Source organism: Lathamus discolor, chromosome Z (assembly GCF_037157495.1).
Source record: "Lathamus discolor isolate bLatDis1 chromosome Z, bLatDis1.hap1, whole genome shotgun sequence".
NCBI lineage: Eukaryota > Metazoa > Chordata > Aves > Psittaciformes > Psittacidae > Lathamus > Lathamus discolor.
Genome location: NC_088909.1, coordinates 4,675,300 through 4,694,361, shown reverse-complemented (window position 1 = coordinate 4,694,361; position 19,062 = coordinate 4,675,300). Strand labels below are relative to the sequence as shown.

The following is a 19,062-nucleotide window of genomic DNA, read 5'->3' as shown; positions in this document are numbered from 1 at the left end:
TCCTGCCATGGGAAGGAGGCGAAGGAGATGGCCAGGATGGAGCTGGTGTGCGCTGCCAAGCAAGGCTTGCTCTCTTTGGTGCTGGAGGCTGGGAGGGGATGGGGTGGTGATTAACACTGCTCCAGCAGCAGCCTCTGGACCCATCCAGGTAGGCTGCTGTATCATAACACATTTTTCCACCTCCCCTTGCAACAGCTCCTGGTTTAAACACACCACTGCTTCATGCAAAGCCAGCCCTGCAGTAGTCACTGGCGGAAGCTGGGGCCCGCTGCAAGGAGCTGCAATGAGTTAAATCCCAAACCTGGATGAGCTCCCTGTGGCTTAGAAGAAGGGGAAAAAAAAAAGGAAAAAAGGTGAAATAACTGCATCAGTCAGGATTTAGCAAGCTTGATGGATTGGTTTGATTTCAAAATGAAAATCACAGCTCCTGACTACTGTGTCCAGGAGAAGTGTCCTACCTGGCAATGGCAATATTTTCTGCTTTAATGGCTAACAGAAGAAACATTCCCATTCCAAGTCCTTGGCAATTTAAAAAGCAGGGAAATCACCATATGCAAGTGGAGTGGCTTGGAGAGCATCTGACTTCTGGAGATCAGAATAATGCAGAGAAAAAAGATGTGCGGGCATGGAGATGGTGGCTCTTAGTGTGATCCAGGCAAAGCTGTCTGCATAGGTTGCCTAAGCCCCTCTCCCCATGTCAGATACCAAGCACATTATTCTTCTGGTTTGATGGGATTTAATAACCTGTATTTCATAAGGGATCACACCATATCCTATGGATCTCCTGCAGCAGGCTGGGCTATTTGCACATCATCCGTTCAGGGATGCTGGATGGAAAAATACTCTATTTCCACAGCTTCTGGTTAATCTTTTCTCTCTGGCATTGGTGAGCATTGTCCTCATCTAGCCTTATAGGTGGAGACAGCTGAAAGAGCAATAACCCAAGGGTTCATAGCCACGAGCTGAACTCAGGCTCCTTCAGCCTTCTCAGCTCCTAAAGTGTGCTGTACAGAACATTAAAAAAGTGCTTTTGTTTCTGGGTAGTTTCTTGAGGAAGATGCAGTAACCCATTGATATACCTCTATTTACATAAGATCACAGTATTTATATTGGAGTTTAATGTAAAAGTGATATTGCATGCAATTTATTTAAGTAACTCCTAAAAGTGTCATCCTGGGGGTGAAATGAGGAGAAACACTTCTCTTACAGGGCTTTCTTAGGCTGGTTGTTCAATCTTTGCTTAGCTGCTCCAGGCCAGGATGGTGTTACTGCAGTCTCAGAGGGAAAACTGGAGACTTGAGGATGGCTGGGTTGGGTGAGAAAGAAGTGCAAAGTGCTTCTCTGCTTCCCAGATGATCTGGTGTGAGGTTCCATGTATTTTTGATGGTTTTCTGCTTGGGAATGGTTCTGGACGGATAATAGAGCAGCTTTTAAATGGTAAGAGCTGTACTCCAGCCTGTCCCATGAAGCTGCCTGGGGTTGTTGTAGAAAATGGTGGGGTATTTGTGGCTCTGATGAGCAGAAGAGAACTGTCAGGCAAATGGGAGGCAGCAGGCAGACAGCCACTGAGTTATTGTTGGAGAGCAACAGGCACTGCAGGATGGGAAGAATAGAGACAGGCTGTCTTTCCCCATTTACAGCCCCCTATCCAAGGATGAGCACAGCAGAAATACCCATTTTATCCATTCCCCTAGTGCCAGGCAGTCTCAGGGGCTTGGCTGGGTATTTGGGTGTCTGATGGGTACGCATTGCTCCTGTACTTCCAGGGGAAACTGGATTGGAGAAGCCCCATATAAGACTGGCCGCCCCTGCTCTGAGTGCCCACCGAGCTATGGAGGAGGCTGCCAGAACAACCTCTGCTACAAAGGTATGTGCTGGGGAGCTCGGGGGAAAAGGCTGGAGTAAACTTAAGTCTGGAAACTCTTAATTAGAAGCAGCCACAGCTTTGTGCACCTTTTAATTAGCCATCCTTAATATTTCAACATCACGACACGTGGTGCTGCTGAAACCAAAACCATGAACTGCTCAAAATCTGGAGCTGGGATTCAGTGCGTTCGTCCTATGAAAATGAGAGCGAGCGCTTGGATGGGGGGAAGCTGCTCTGAGCTTACATAGGTTTGGCTCGAGAGCTCAGGCGGGATTTTGAGTGCTGGCAGGCTGCGGGTAGGAGCGATCCCGTCCTCGCGGGGTTTGTTTGGGAAGGGAATGTTCTCCAGCGCTTACCAGAGGCGATGTGGGTGGGCAGAGCTTGGCTGCCTCCCCTGCTCCTTCGGGGGCCAGGGACAGAGCGTTTTCCCTCTCTCCCCACCTTGGTTTTCATGGCTGTAAAATGAATACAGCAATTCCTGTCTCTTGGAGGAGAGGAGGGGATCGTGGACGGTTTTTCCTGACCTATGGAGTTTTCTCGGAATAGAGGTCAATAGAGAGAGAAATATTAACTCTGAAGCCTCCAGTGAAGCTGTGCTATCCCCACAACACACAGGATTTCCTGGGGTCATGCACTGAGGACCATTTTCTTCTCCTATGTCTTTTGCTTCACAGACAGCTGGGCTCTGGGAAGGAGGCAGGCTCTCCATAGACCTGCCCAAAGCAAAGCCTTATTTTTCTGCCAAATTATCTTTATTTTTAGCCTTTCAGGTTTGGAGGGAGGACTCCAGGGTGCAGCCGGGAGAGGGGACAGGGTGCGCTGGTGGTACAGCAAGAGGGGAAAAAGCCTTCTTGGAGCCATCATCCATCATCCTTCCATTTGCGTTGTTCCTCTTCATTGCTATGAATGGCTCATGGTTTTGGGTAGGACTGGCCAAGCAGGATGAATTTTGCTGGCACCGTTTCCCAAATCCCTCTGCCTGGCTGCAACAGCAGGAGCTTGTTCTCTGCTAAAGCGAAGGATAAATCTGTTGCAGGCACTAAAGCTGGGATCATGCTGTGGCAGGACCTGTGCTTTACTGGAGGATCATCTGAATCCATGCCCATGGGGTGCTTTGGAGAAGCAAACCCTGGTGGCAGGATAAAAGGCTTCAGCCACCTTCCCAAATAGTAGAGCCTCCTTTTGCATGCACCCGTCAGCAAATCCGTGTTTCCTTCCAGAGAGAAGGAGCTGTCTGTGAAACAGAAGAAACAGCACCACTTTCTCTACTAATTAGCAGAGATCATTCCAAACCCTCACTGTAAGATGCTATAAATGCTGCTTCATGCACAGAGGAGGGATCTCCGCTCCAAGTGCTGCACCTGCCCTGTCAATAGCCCAATGCTGCATTTAGCTGGCATTTTTGAGCTTCCAACTATTTAAAAGCGGATCATTGTTAAACTAAATCACCTCCCTGACAGTAGGGACATGTCAGGCTTCCCCGTCAATGTGAACGCACTGTAACTCTTATGTTAATCCCCTCTTCTCACCAGATTACCGTTACGAGGATCCCATCATCACCGAGACAGATGAGACAAACGAAGTGGAGATTTCCCAGGTTGCAGAGCAGAAGCCGGTGCGGTTTAACCTTCCGGAAAGCAAGGCCAACAAACCTACCAAGCCCAAGAAAGTCATCCCAGAGTCCTACATGAGTAAGACAGCCTCTCTTTTCATCAGCTCTAACATACCTCTATGAGCAGAGGTGTGGAAAGTCATGAGGACTTTGGGCAACATGGTCTAGTGTGAGGTGTCCCTGCCCATAGCAGGGGGGCTGGAACTGGATGATCTTAAGGTCCTTTCCAATCCAAACCATTCTGTGATTCTATGATTCAACGAGTAGGCTCAGGGAAAACTAAATGGGAGGATGTTTGAGTGGAGGGGAAGGAACTCTATGTGAAAATTCTGCCTTCAGTATAGCAAATGCCTTCCAGAAACAGGAGGCAAAGCTTTCAAGAGCTACCTGTGCCTTCTGCATATAATCTGCAATAGTTATTTGTTCTGTTAAGCCATCCTGGGGAGGTATCAATGAAGCAAAGGTTCTCCCATCCCTAATCGCTTTAGGACATCCTGGTTTTGTTTCCCATTTACAATACTTCACTACTACCGCTACACCCATTGCAGCTTTTCTGGGGTTTTTGTTTTGTTTCCTTTTAATTTCTTGCTTGGGAAGATTTCTGAAGTTATCTGGTAGTACTTCCTCACTTGTTTTCTACCTGCTGTTAATTAAAACAGGCGTATTGTAAAAACAAGGTGAGGCAAGCCAATGCATCCTTTCAAGTCTATCTTCCGGCATCTCAGGAGTCTGTAATTAAACAGAGAGTATGAGAGCTCTGGCTTGCAGACCTCAGGCTGTAAATCAAAGCCTTCAGCTGTCAGGTGTTTCTTCGTTGCTAGCATTTCCAAAGTCACCTGTCTCAGGTGAAGGGCTAAAGAGGCACGAAATGCTACAGGCTGGGTTGTTCCATGCTAAGGTTTTACTGTGCTGCATCAAAGACCTCCAGGGAAGATTCATGGTGGTTGCTCATTTCCATAGCTCGAGAGCAACCTCTTTGCTTTCTAAATTACTTATGTACTTTGTGTTTTCTCCTCAGCACAAGTCATAACGTGTGAGACCAAGATGAGAGACAAATGCAGAGGCTCAACATGCAACAGGTAGGGTTTTATTGATACATCTTGGAGCACTACAAGAAAAAGTGGTGTAAAAATTGCCCAATTTTTTACAAACATAGGATATGTAAATTTTTTGTGACTATCTAGGTAGATCTCTTAAAAAATACAGCCTTCAGCCAAGCCTAGCAATAAGGTGACTCAGTTTTTTACTCAGCCACGATGACCCACAGTTTCAGGTATCCAAAATCATTTAATGAATTTTGGCAGTGTCTCTTTTTGAGCCTTTTTCATGCATTCCACCGCTGTCCAAGCCAGACCCATAATTCATGGCTTGTCCCCTCCCAGCCAGTCAAGAACTTCTGGTTAAGGTTTCTGCAAAGAACAGGACAGTTTATCACTTGGAGAAAACCCAAATCCACAGAATCTAAATATTGGTCAGGATTTTAAGGAGGGTGGAGAAACTGTTTTAAAAAGTAGCTATTTTGCAATCTTGTTTTTAAATGGAAGAGTTACGTGAAATGAATGGAATGACTATTAAATGAAATAGAGTTAAAGTCTGTTTTTCTTGAATTGTTTTTTCGCCACCCTCAAAGATATATATCTTTACTAGGTATTTGTGCCCAGCTGGCTGCTTGTACAGTAAGGGAAAGATCTTTGGAACATTTTATTATGAAAGTGTAAGTACCTTTTAATAGCTCATAGATGTAATTTGTGAGGAGTTAGCGGTAATAACAGAAATGGGAAATGCCAACAATTCTAGTATAATTTGGCTTTTCGTATTCTCCAATTGTGGTGCGGTAAAATGGTGCTAATAAAGATTATCTGTGTTTTCCTCATCTTAGTAATGAAAAAAAGAGCAGTCTGGAAAGGCAAAGTGATTCCAGACGTGATTTTATGCCCTTAATTTGCAATGAAACCCATGGAAAGTGAGGGACGGGGATCAATAGACAGCTCTTACAAAGATCTCTTCTTTAGTGTGGGCAGCTGTCATGCCGAACAGAAACTTTATACGAAAAACATCACTAAATGTTGTAACTAAATAATATTTTGGGCAGATTTCTTGGATCTTGAATTAGCAGGATAATTTATAAATAAAGCATGGCACTGTTTTCCCATCAAAACTACTTTTGGGGTGAAGATAAAAGGGGGTTTGTGTAAAAGCATGTTTGCTTTCCCCATTCTCGCTGTTGGTGCATGACTGCATCGCCCATGATACATCTTTGCCCTGAAACTTCTGTGATTGCAGACAGCCACCTCATCCAAGTGGTTTCAGCATAAATATTTTGGGTTTGAATATTTTCTTGAGAGATGGAAATATTTCATACTGGTCACTTATTTCCAATGCTGCTTTTCTTCTAAATTGTATCTAAATGTCAGGTTTTGTTATTCAAAAAAAGCTTGCCATTCAACCAGGCAGTGCTTAAAATAATAGTAATAATAAAAAAAGAATAAGGCTGTGTTGGGAGAGTAAGATTTAATAACCAGATTCCAAAGGGCTGTACTCAGCTTATTTTCCATTTGGCACTTTGGTGGTGGTTTCATTTCTTCTTCGTCTTTTTTGCACAGCGGTTGGTCAGCGTTTCTCTGTGAATGAGATTAGTTCACATACTGTTTGTGTTTGTGCTTTTGTCAGTCATCAAGCATCTGTCGTGCTGCAATTCATTACGGCATCTTGGATAATAAAGGAGGGCTGGTTGATATCACGAGGAAAGGGAGGACACCAGGTTTTGTGAAGTCTACCCGGAATGGCGTGGAGTCATTTAGGTACTACCTTCACGAAAATGTTTTTGTATTTGCTTTAAATACAAGCAGATGTTCAGTCATCTTTTTACTCAAATGTAGACACAGTGATCAAGTAATTCTGGTATGCTTATGGTTTTAGTAAGTGTCTGTCTTTGTTTACTTGTTTTTCAGGAAAAGCAAGCCTTCGAATGCGTTCATGGTTTCCAAAGTCACAAGTAAGTTTGAACAGTTGATAACAGACCTTTGTTGCCAGTTTTAGGGGATACTTAAAAACGTTACTCCTTACAGTGCTCTTTTTCATTTTAAGTGGTCATGTCAAGTGGTTCAGCACCAAAACTAATACACAGACTGATGATCCATCACAGAGTGTAGGCAATTCCACCATCAACCACATAATTTATCTGTAGGGATCTCAGAGGAAAGTGCAGAAAAAGGTGCTAATGGGTCATTTCCAGCAGCATCCTGGTGATGAATCACAGTTGGCCCAAATATCAGCTGCAGTGTCAGGCTGCTGATAGGAAAGTGATGGAAGATGGTGCATCCTTGTGTGAAAGCTTCAGCCTAGTGTGAACACTCTACAAACTGCAAAAGATAGTACCTACTCTAACAGTGCAGTAGTATAATGAAACACATAATGCATACATAATTAGTTTATAACAGTGAGTCATCATATTTATGATAAACATAAACAAATACTGTGGAGTTCTACTTCTTAAACAATTCCCACTTTCTGAACATCTTTGGCTAATGCCTCTTCCTCCTATATAAACATCACTTTGATTAGATCCACTTGAGCTGCTTTTAGGGAAAACTGTAGCTGTTGGGTCATTTGAACTCTGTATCTGGAGCTGTAGCTAAAATACACTGTCCTATGGGTCAGCTGCTTTTCCCTTTTGAAAGCTGTGACCTTTTTAAGGCCACATTGTAGTACGGTAGCAGGATTTCTGCTGGAGAGCTGGTCAGCCCTCTCCTGGATGCATGCCACTGGTAGAGGAGCGATCAGCTTTCCTCCCGGTGCCCTCAGCTGGACATGGGTCTCACCAGATGTGTTGCGTGACTGACTCGTGTTTTCTGCAGATGTCTGAGCTATTTATTAGGTCTAGTGATTTGCCTTTCCATATTTATCCCTGCAGCACAGACGCTGGATTGCTACACTACCGTAGCTGAGCTCTGCCAGTTCAAAAAGCCGGCGACCCATTGCCCAAGGTAACACAAGGCCACTTATGTTCCCCTTAAACATGCTCTGCTGTGAGGAGGGACAGCTGAATGGAGGATGCTGCGGTCCCCAGATCTGAGGGCTAGTGGGAATGGAGCTGGTTTCACCATGAACTGGAGGAGTGGGCTGGGAATGGTGTGTTTCCTCCTGCCACTGCGCTTTTCTTAGCACCGCAATAGAAAGTTCACGTTAAGTTTTCAGACCATTTCATTAACATGCAAGTCGGGCTATGAGATCCTATTTCAGCGCATCCCTATGTATGAGTATGCAACTTAGCACTCTGTTCACCACCACTTCCTGGTTTTTGGATTTGGTTTTCCTTTCTGCTTTAGAACATGGAAAACGTTTGTTCTAGGAAGTGACTTTGTGCAGGTGTAAGTAGTGAGCACAAACACGTGCAAATAATTACACGGCATTGTGCAAAAAGATAAGTACTCCCCTTTGAAAACGTCATAAAAGGCCGATCCCTCTTTTACTGGTCTAAACCCCTGTATTTGGACTTCTGCAGTAAGTACCAAATGTCATCTCAGGGGAACAAATGATTAAATTCACTGTTGCCACCTGCAGACCAGATGCAGGCACTTGAAACCTCCCAAGAATGCAGCTTGCTTTCCTGTTGAGCCTTGATACAGGGAATAAGTATGAATAAATTGTTTTCTAGGATTTATTGCCCAGCCCACTGTAAGGACGAGCCATCGTACTGGGCACCGGTGTTTGGCACAAACGTTTATGCAGATGTGAGTATTCTCCTTGCCCTGATGCCCCTGTGTATTGCGGTATATTGCAGAGCCAGACTCATGCTGTGATTTAGGGAACAAAATCAAACTCTCTGTGGTCATTGCAATGTGGGGATGCACCAACAGCTACACTACCAGGCTGAGGTCAATGGGCTTGGGCAGCCCTTCCACTCTTCAACACTGACTTATTCTTAAGGACTTGGGCAAGTCACTTGACTGCTCCGTGCCTTGAGGGCTATGGCTATGAAACCAAGGTACTGCTTGTCCATCTTTGCAAAGTGTTTTGGGATCTACAGATGAGCACTGGAGGGCTTTTACTATATACTACCACACTACATTACTTGGAAAAATAGGCCTCCTTCCACCTCCCCTATCCTCTTTCTGGGAGCTGAACAGCGTTTTTGAGCAGTGGGGATGCAGCACAGATCAGTGGAAAGCAAGCATGAGAGTTGGTTTTATTGGTTTGTTTTTCTAAGCTCTACTTGTGGGGATGAGCAGAGAAGATGCTAAAACTGGGCAAAGAGTAATTTTTTAGAAATCTCTTAAGATGAGGCCTCCAAAAACTGGGTTTTGACATTTTTCCAGTTCTGGGTGCCTCTTTTTATTTTGTTTTACCCTTTTTTCTTTCTTTCTTCAGTGTAAATTGTGTTTAGAAATCTCACCTCCCAGGCTCGTGTGTAGCCTGTAGGAACATGCTTTTTGAAGGCCCGGGGGAAGCAGCTGGCAGATTGCAGACCCCCAGCTTGGGGTCACTGTGGAGCTTTGCAGACTCATGAGAAAAGAACATCCCGCAGAAATCAGGCAATAATTTGGGGCAAGCAATTTTAAAAGCAATTAAAAAGGCAAAACCAATCTATTTCTTGTTTTACTTGAGACCAATTTCTTTAAAGGTAGAGCTGTACAAACAGGTTAGCCTGGACTAGCTCACATGCAAACTCATCAGGCAGCTGCCACCCTGCGGTACTTGCCTCTGTGCATGCTCAGACATGCAGGAAATGGAAAATAACTTTCTCCTTTTTTACTGAGGACAAAACTACCTCAGATTACCCCCAGACGAACAGGGCCTGTGATTACAAATGTATTAGGCTGAGGACCAGTATGCCAGGCTGGCATTGTTTCCTGATTTGTACTGACGCAAAAGGATTAGCGTTCTTTAATGAATCGCAAGCTCCTACCATACCCCCTGGGTACCGTTTCATAAACAGGGGCATGGACTGTGATTTGGGGGAAAAGTAAAAGAAAAAGTATTTGGCCATTTTCTGGAAGGTTTGGTTAACCTTTTTCTGGAGTGCTGTACTAACAGAGTGATGTGGGTGTAATAAGGAGAGCATTTAGGTTTTTATGAGAGTGAAAGTTTGGTAGCAAAGCAGGTTAAACCAGCTGGGAAAAATAGAGTTTGAAGTGGCTGTGAGACGTGCCAGAAACGGGGAGGTATTGATGCTGGGAAATGCCCAGCCTGGAAAGCTGAGAGGAACATGCAATACTGAGCAGGGAGAATTTGGACAAAGGCTATGCAGGATGCTCTCCAGGAGGGGATGCTGTGAATTAACCTGAGCCTGCGGCTGAGGAATGATTAAAACAGGCAATAAGCTGGATGAGACAAGTGCTAGTCTTCTGAGAGGTCTTTGTCTTCATGTGTAGAGTAGCACCTTCATGGCCCTGAAGGCACCTGTGCTCTGACTGTGTCTTGTTACATAAGTTATCCGACAGAAAATGAAGCATTTTGCCCCATTTCCTGCCTGCACTCCTTGCAAGGTGCCCTCCGGCCTTTTAGCACCTTTTCTAAAACGTTGACTTGCTAAATGTTCCTCATAGTCCAAGCTGTGATGACAAAATGCTTTGTCAGTCTCTGTAATTGCATGATTCACTCCACTTTTGGCCTGAGGTAGTGTTCACATTTACCTGATCCCAGGCAGGCATGTGAAAGTCTGTTTTGACATGAAGAGCAAAGCTATGACATGAAGAATTAGCAGGTTTTGTACCATAGTTCTGATTTTTATTCACCGGGGCATAGGAGCCACTATCTTGGTTTGTGTTAAGATTTTTACCCATTTTAAATGCATTCCGATCAAGTATTCTTTTACTCATCATTATAAAAATACATTGTATTGTGTGTTTATAAGATTATCTCCTGGGTACTCATGGTGGCTTAAAGCACAAAGATATTGGAAAGCAGTGCAGGAAACTTCATGGTGAAACAAGTAAGACTGGAAGAGGGACATAGAGGAATGTTAAATCTGGGGGTAAATAAACAAAGTGCAAGAGAATATGCTACAGGAGAATCTGATGCCCAAATCCAAGGTCTTTCCATTGAATGCCATTATATGATTGAGACCAGAATTGCTGCCTGCATGCAGGGTTTGTAGATTGAAGCAGCATGGGGGGAACATACCCAGGATCACCACAGCGCTGAAATTAGTAGTGAGAAGCAGTGGCCGAGGAGCAAAAGAATTGTTGCCTCTTTTCCCTGGCGACACATAGTAGCAAAGCTCTTTATATTGCCGTGTAAATGGGAGGGGGGAAATAAAAGCCATAATAATCTATGAACACATGATTTTGCCTAGGAAATAAAACTGAGCTCTTGCTAATGTGGGCAGGACCATTTCTGGGGTGATGCTAGAGCTGTGTCTTGATAATAGGGTCTTTATCAAGGCTGTAAAAGAGCTTTTAAATTTCACAAGACACTGTTACTTGACACTCTGCCTGGCTCCTAGTGTGCCATAAGGCTGTAAGGGAAACCCATCCCTATTCACTGCTCAGGAGCCCTGTGGAGCCAGGAGAGAAAACAACTCTCTGCTCTTGAGATAAGGTCTTTTATCCACAGTTGTGCAGCAATTAGTTGGAGGAGGATAGATCACCTACACAACAAGGCAGGCGTTTATCGCCAGAGCAAACCAAGTTGGGTGGCTCAGCTCTCAGGAGATATAGAACTTAATGATTAAACCACTCACACTAATGAGGAAATTATTGGTGATTAAACTCATAGTCACAGACTATTGCTAATGGCCACTGTAAAAAACATTGTCATTTTATGGGGTATGCCTCAGAGTCCACCTCATCAGGAAATGCTTCCAAAGCATCCCAAGGGGCTATGACATGGAAAGCCCTTGTGTTGTCCATTCAGCGGCTGCACTTCTAAATTTGAGGGGAAGGCCTTAATCTTGTAACGCCTCATCTTCCAAAAGCTCTGCAATCAGTTCATCAAAGGGAGGCCTGGCCTGGGATATGAGAGGGCTGTAATCCAACAGAGATAAGAGAAGGTTTGGGGAAAAGCAATAAAAATCCTGTTGGTCAAAGCTTTGAGTAAGCAGCAGAACAGCAAGTCCTGGAAACAAGCAGGAATGCCTTGAAAAGAACATAGGATGTCTCCCAGTGGAGAGTGTTGCAAATTGATTCAGGACAGTTTAATTTTATGAGCCTATTTTAGATTTACAGATTTCCCACCACATACTAGGGTGAATTCGCAGCATATCTTCCAAACACAGTGTTCCCTTGCTCCCTTGACCATATATAGAAGCAAAATACCAAACTGGCACTCAAAACTCAGAGACCTGCCAAGAGATAGGCCATTCAAAATGATAAATATATAGGGAACAAGGCAAACCTGCCATATATGGCTGTGAGAATGAAACAGCACAATCCGTATCATACCTACGCAACGGGAACGTTTGCCCTTGGCACTCTCTTTGGGGTACTTTGATTTTTAGCGATCAGGGAGTTTATGGGTTGGGATTTTCACCTGCTTCAGTTCCCCATGCAAAGCTGGGTTTTACTTTTTGTTATTCCAGCTTGCTGTGTATAAATCTTCTAGGGAGTTAATGGCCAAGTTTACATTGCATCTCAGCCTTCCGTGCTTCTGCTCCCTCTTTTCTGGATGCTTTGGGAGCTTAGTCATCACTTGTTAGTAATTTGTGTTCCTCCAGTTCTTCTGACTCTGCATATCTTGGAGAGCAGGGTAATTGGATGATGTACAACAGAGAGGCTTTAATCTTTTCAGAAGTGTTATTCTGCCTTCATACTTGATGTTGTGTTATGGGATAATGTCTGTCCAAAGAACACTCAATGGGTACAGGTTGTCTGTTTTTCCTAGAAAGAAGGATGTGAACTGTCCTGGATAATTGGTGGTCATTTACCTCAATTCAGGAAAAGCATCTGCTTTTCATGCAATTGAGTGAATAAACTTCGCTGAAGTGACTTGTCACTATCAAAGACTTTCACCACAGTGGTTTCTCTAGTGCAGGCCCAGGAGGCACTGGCTGAAGAGTTGTCCTCAATTCCAGCTTTGGCCTTGGATAAGCTCCTAGGTGCAGCTCTAGCACAAATGGGAGCAGTGGAAAGGCTGCTTGTCATCTACAGTTTTGCTGGATCTCGCAACCAGGGCTTATGACATATGTATTTTTGCACCTACATGATTATAGAGATGGTAAAACTCCAGATATGAAATACAGACTGTAAGTGAAAATAATTATCTTTCAGAGCTCCAGTATCTGCAAAACTGCTGTGCATGCAGGAGTCATTCCAGATGAAAGAGGTGGTTTTGTGGATGTGATGCCTGTTGAAAAGAAGAAAAGTTATGTTGGCTCCCTAAAGAATGGAGTCCAGTCTGAGAGGTGGGATTTTTTTCCTTTGTACTTTCCTCTTATTCTCGACTGTGTGTTCAGTTGTAAGTCAAAGTCAGCAGATATCAGCTAGAAAGGTTGGTGGATTGGAAGTACATGACTTAACAGTGTCACTGTGAATTTTAAGACCGAAACAAATAGAGCGTGTTGTCCTGCTCTTACCTTCCACAAGCAAGGAGCTGTTTTCACATTGGTGCAAAATGTATTAAACATTGTTAAGCTTTGTTTTATTTTATTATAGTACAAGTCCATATTAATACATTTTGGGTTGTGTGTTTAAAACATTGAAAGATTAACATGGGTATTTCTGCATCTTTCAGCCTGAGTCATGCTTTGACCCTTGTAGTTGGGATTTCCAGTCAAATTTAGGGTGCGGGATGCATTTGTATTTGTTACGTAGTTCCCTTTATTCTCTTTGAAAGAAGCATGGGTAAACTCACGTCTTAAGAGATGATCAAACAGTTTTTGAAAAAGGGTTTTCCACCCTTATAAGTTTTTATCGTTTCTTTTGGGACAGCCTTGCTGGTTTCAGTGAACATCTGCGAATCAATATTTCCATAACCTGCAATTCCGGATGATCACAAAGACCAAATCGCAGTTCATATAGTCCTGTCTAATTTGAAACTTCAGTTCTAGTCTCTGGCGCATATTAACAGACATTGTTGTGAAGTACTGATTTCTCAGAGATATCTTTGCAAACATAGAATTTCCCACTATTATAGGGGGCTTTGGTCACTACTAACACGGCGCTCTCTTCTGTGTAGCTCTTCTCTTATAACTATCATAAGAAATCCAAACAAATTTTCCTGGTTTTATTCTAATAATGGATAACCCAGAATGCTTTAAAGCATCAGAAAATAAAAATAGACTAAGATAGAAAAGCTATAGGCGTTAGATCTCGGCTGCTTTAGTGTAGATCTATCAGGGTCAGCATTTTGCAGTTCTGTGATTTGCAATCTGGTAGATTGGATTTAGATGACAAACCTCCTGTTCATGAGTTTTCTTCTATCGCTGTCTTGCTTTCACTTATCTTGTATACTAACAGACAGCTTTATACTTGGATGGCAAACTCTGCCCTAGCTAAGAATAAACTCTACTGTTGGCACTGACATGCAATATGAGCACTCGGTGCTGATCTGAGAGGTGAGGGAAACCAAAGACATTCTCGCAGTAAGGATGAGCATGAAGATTTGGAAAATGTTATTTACACTCAGAAATAAGGAGCACCTTCATGCTGTGAGACCCACTAGACAGTGGAATAGCTTTTCAAAGATGAAAACCTTTACCCTTGAGGACACTGGAAATAACCTTTGCTAAAGATACATACCCAGACAGGTATGGGAAAAGGTTGCCTTTAAGATTCACTGAGTCTTTACCCCTGTTGGAATGTTTATTTTGTGGGGAATGTGAAATTTTACCTTTTTCCTGGGGTTTTGCAGCCCAGCAGGGCTGAAGGAATAAGGGCTGGGAACAGAAACAACCCGTTGTCCCCATGCACACATTCAGCAGCTCAGAGCCGGAGCTGTTGGGGATGCCTCTGCAGATTGAGAATTAATATCCATATTTATTGTCATTTAATGTTAGCTGATCTGTCTGCTCCCATTGCCAGCACCAGGAAACAGGCCAGACAGGCCCTGGGAACCTGCCAGCCTATTTGACAATTTACTTTTTAAGAAAACATTCCTCTTTATGCCTGGATCTCTGCATACGGGAGCACAGTGTTCCTTGGATAAAAGCGAGCACTATGAGAGAGGCTCTTGCTTCCCAGCTCCTTTTGTTGGTATTCACACTATAGATTTGGACTGAAAACGTAAAACAAAGGTGGTCTCACGGATTTGTCCCTCTTCTTTTCCATCTTTAACCTTTCTTTTGCTCCTGGTAGTGCCACATCAGCACAGAGCGAGTGTGCGTGTATGTCTATTGCACTTTGCGTCCTGCAGCACCCACGTTTGGTTCATTACATGGGTTTTGGTTTTAATCTTTTCTTTATAATTTCTTTCTTTTTCTCCAGCTTAAAGAATCCTGCAGATGGAAACGCCTTCCGGATTTTTGCTGTGAAGCAGTAAATTCCCAAGGAAGGTCCATTTCTCTTTGGGAGAGCGCTCTGTTGGTCTCCAGAGACAGGAAGCCTCCTCTGACAGCATCAGCTCTGACTGTACCCTCCTTGCTGATCTCTTTCAGGGAATTAAAAAAGAAAATGGGGAAAAAAAGCAAAAAAAGACAAAAAAAAAAAAAAAAGACACCAGGTTCTGACTCAGCTGTTCGCATCTCATCACACCCGTTCAGCGTTGTATCTTTCTGTGTTTTTGTTTCTCTAGGGGCATTCAGCAATGATAAACTGTTCTAACTTTCAATTTACAAGAGGTGTGCTACACAGAATGACAGTAGCTTAATGTATGGCAGATGTAGGGATCTTGGCCTCGCCTTGGATGGCATTTTTAAGGTGTGAAGCATCCACTGCAACTGGTGTGAGGATGTGCATACTGCTGAGCAGACTTGGGAGTGAGTGACTATCCAGGTGCTGGATCCTTTGAAATGAGAAACTGTTTGAAAAGTTGCATCCTTTGGGGAGAGGCCGGGCTTTGACAGAGTGGTTTTGTGTATGTATGATGTTTCGTGTGCAGCAGAAGAGAAAATCTGGTCTTTTCCCAACGAGGTGGCATGCATCAGCACTGCTGCGTAAGGCTGCTGGGGCATCATGCTAGGCTATGTTGTATGATTGTGTCATGTTTGGGGAGAGGATGTTCTTGTCGGTTGGACGTCAAGGTTTTTTGGGGATATTAGTAGGGTGTGAAATGGTGGCAGAGAGCCTTTCTGCAGAAAATGAGGCCACCAGATAACCAAAACAGCAAGTTTAGTGTTTGCTGGTCAAACATTCACAGGTATTTTGCAAGTCTGGCAACCTATGAGAAGTTAATGAATCGGGGCTCCTGTGCTGGCACATCTCATCCTATACTACACGCCATTTCACATAAAAATTCAGTTAAATGCAGTGTATTGTTTTATACAGCAGTGCTGGTTGTTTTATCTGTAGTAGTTAAGTAGTGATAAAGTTAATCTTATTTCTGCTAGGAATGGTTGCAGCCGTAGGAAGCATGTTCACTTCACCTTTGTGAAGCTTTTTGTGGTGTGTGCAGTTCTGAGACTTTGAAGTTATGACATAAATTGAGTTAGATTAACTTTTCCCTTTCAATTTGTGAAACCAGCAGTTCCCCACTGTAAGTGTAAATGCTATACCAAAGAGCATTTGATACCCAGGATGATATGTTTTGCATAGCCCAGATGTGTTGTAATGATGTTATTTCGTGTTTTGTTATTTACATCTCAACATGCACCCAACTGCATTCCAAAGCCAACAAGTGTGACTTGTTCTTTTAAGGCTGGAGAGAGTAGTCACTGCTTTATATCGGAAACGAATTTTTACAATTGGTCAAAAGACAAATCTGGTTGTAACTTCGTTAGTCATAAGAAGGCAACTTAGACTTTAATTCTTCAGTTCTTGTTAATGCATAATCCTTCTGCTCAATAACTTGATTGTAATATTTTATAACAAATGAGAAAATATTACCCTCTACTTGGCAAATGTCTCATAGCTGCTCTTATGCTCAGGTCATGTTTGTTTTAATCTAGACAGATATACAAACCATCTCTTCAAGCTCTTTCAAAACACAGATCAAAAATGTTTATATAATTAAACACGTCTTTAATTCTGTAAACACCATGAAATCAGCAAGGAAATTACATTTATCACTCAGTTTGTCTCACCATTGGGGTTTCTTTCTCTGTGAAATCTGAATTTGGAAAGAGACCTTTTGTAAAAGCTGCTTTGCATCGTCTCCAAAAGTGCTGCATAGAAAACCTAGCTTTGTGGGGGATAGAAAGAAATGACTCTGTGTGTTGTCTTTGTTTGTATAGTTTATATAGTATCGTCTTTCAAGGTGTATCGTATTTGCTTTAGATAGGAAAACTGAACTATTTCTTTCTTACTAGGTAAATTGGTGTTAAAAACAGCTGGAACATATCTTAGAAAAGCTGCTGGTTGGAAGCATTTGAGATCTTGGCAGTGAGATAAGGCTTTCCCTGTGTCTGCCCACTGTGAATAATTACGCTATACATGGTCTGGTTCAAGCCCATTACATACTGCAGCATGAATCTAGGACCATCATGGGCCAAACGGTAGCCACAGTGCTATCTATTGAATTGGAAAGAGTAAGACATGCAATCAGGTATTCTTCACAGGGACTGCAAGAGCACATAAATGCCTGATGCTAACGTATGATCCCACCTCTAACATGCTGTCGGTAATAAATTACGTGTGCTCTAAAATGATGGAAAGAAATGTGAGGGCTCTTGCAGAAAAGCCTAGGGGATTATTGTGAGCACATAAAAATCCAAACAGCTTGGGATATATCTACCTGACGAAAAGGGGGTGAGGGAAGAATTATTATTCCAACAGAAATATCCTAAAATACATAATTCAAGTTACAATTGCATATTTTTAACTTCAGCCAACTGGTTTGGATTTTTAGAAACTGATGTTAATTTAAGTTTGTATCTGTTTATTTTTATATCTGTTGCACAAAAGAGAAATTGTGACCTTACTACACAAATATTATTCGAGGTCCTGGGTGCTATTAGTTTAAACATACCTCCACCAGAATTAGGGGCGATCAGGTCCTCCAAGGCAGTCATGGTATATCAATTACTTGCAATCATGTGTGCTAGCTATTCATATATAGGTGGGACAGTACCAGTTTTTAGCCAAATATTTACTGATTTTATTTCTGATGCCAAAACATTTCTCAGCCTAATATATTTCAACGCAGCTTAAAGGTGCAGCATGACTTTATATCACCAGATCCATTCCTGCTTAGACGCCAGCCCAGCAGATTAGTAAGAACATGGCAACTTGAAGCATCCAGGCATAGCCATACTGATGAAACCTTTGGCAAAGCCAGTGTTGCCTGGTTGTTCTCTTCCAAGGAATTTAGTTTTGAAGCCAAGCCTGCCAGTGCAGACACTGCCATTGCAGAGCATCTGGCTCAGCATAGACAGCTTCCAGTACACACAACCAGTGCGAAAGCTGAAGCATGGTGCTTCCCCAGCTGCCAGTGTCCTGTCAGGTCCTTTGGCTCCATTAATATCTTCATTTTAAGATGTTCAGCCAACACCTGATTGAGGAGTCTCCGTTTGGTTGGTTGTGCAGTCTAAATATTTAGGGCCAGTTCATAGAGTTGCTTTTCTTTTTTTCTATGAAAAATGATGTATTTTACTTCCTATGTGTAAAAGTTTCTTGTAAATTTTTATGTACTTTTGCATGTTTTTCAAGGGGCCGTGTGTTTATAAACTACGTTTTTTTTTTTTTTCTAAATACGGAATTGTAAAATATCTTTCCCTTTCCCCCTCCATTTTCTTTTGATTTCTGAATTATTTGTGAAATAAAACCTTTCCAGAATGAATGCTTCCCTTGTCTTTAATGCTCAGCCAGAGCTGGGGTTGTATTTAGAAGAGCTATTTGGGATTACTCCTAGGGACTTGAGTATCCCTTGGAGAGCCCAAGCAAGATTGGGATGTGCAGAGTCTGTTCCATGGACAAATAAATAAAACTGCCCAGTGCCCAGACATTGAAAGCCAACCTTTACCCCATCAAGAATAAGAAGTATCCTTTCCCAAAACATCCTGAGAGTAAGGGAAAATGAATGCCTGCCTTTGAGTCCCTGCAATGTAAGTGCTGAAGTAGATTGAAAGCGGTTGGAAAAAGTGTTTAATGAAGTTGTGCTGCAAAATACAACTGAGATGAACCCCCCCCAACTCGATCAGGCTGTTGTTACATGCACCCATAATTTTTTGAAGGCAAAAGTACACATTTTATTTATTTTTTTAATTTATTTTTAAATTCCCCTTAAAATTTTCTCCAAGCTCACCCTTGCCAATGACACCGCAAATCAAACCAAGTTGTTTCATGGTAATTCAACTCCATCTTGGTTAAAGGAGTAACCATGGCAATGAGTTTTACAGCACAGCTTCCAGCCAATGAGCACCAGATGGCTTTTAACCAAAAATGTGGACTGAGCCATGGGAGGGAGTCCTGACTGACAAGAAGGCCATGAAATTTTATGTGTTCCATTCCAACAAGATCAACATAAAATACAAAGATGTTTGCATCACTCTTGAGCTGGCCTGATACAGTTATGGTTGAACAGTACGTGACTGTAAAACCCAAACAAAGGA

At 42.8% G+C, this 19,062-nt stretch overlaps 1 protein-coding gene across 1 annotated transcript in view; it reads left to right on the top strand.

The window, feature by feature from the left end:
* Positions 1 to 18,286, top strand: part of CRISPLD2 (cysteine rich secretory protein LCCL domain containing 2) — a 30,734-nt gene extending 12,448 nt beyond the window's left edge. Inside the window, exons 6-15 of the mRNA XM_065662645.1 lie at positions 1,767 to 1,867; positions 3,400 to 3,558; positions 4,498 to 4,558; positions 5,127 to 5,193; positions 6,150 to 6,280; positions 6,431 to 6,474; positions 7,393 to 7,465; positions 8,137 to 8,212; positions 12,689 to 12,822; positions 14,843 to 18,286. Coding sequence (XP_065518717.1) covers positions 1,767 to 1,867; positions 3,400 to 3,558; positions 4,498 to 4,558; positions 5,127 to 5,193; positions 6,150 to 6,280; positions 6,431 to 6,474; positions 7,393 to 7,465; positions 8,137 to 8,212; positions 12,689 to 12,822; positions 14,843 to 14,897 — 901 coding nt within the window. The 3' untranslated portion in view covers positions 14,898 to 18,286. The remainder of the gene's footprint in view (positions 1 to 1,766; positions 1,868 to 3,399; positions 3,559 to 4,497; positions 4,559 to 5,126; positions 5,194 to 6,149; positions 6,281 to 6,430; positions 6,475 to 7,392; positions 7,466 to 8,136; positions 8,213 to 12,688; positions 12,823 to 14,842) is intronic.
* The last annotated feature ends 776 nt before the right edge of the window (positions 18,287 to 19,062 follow it).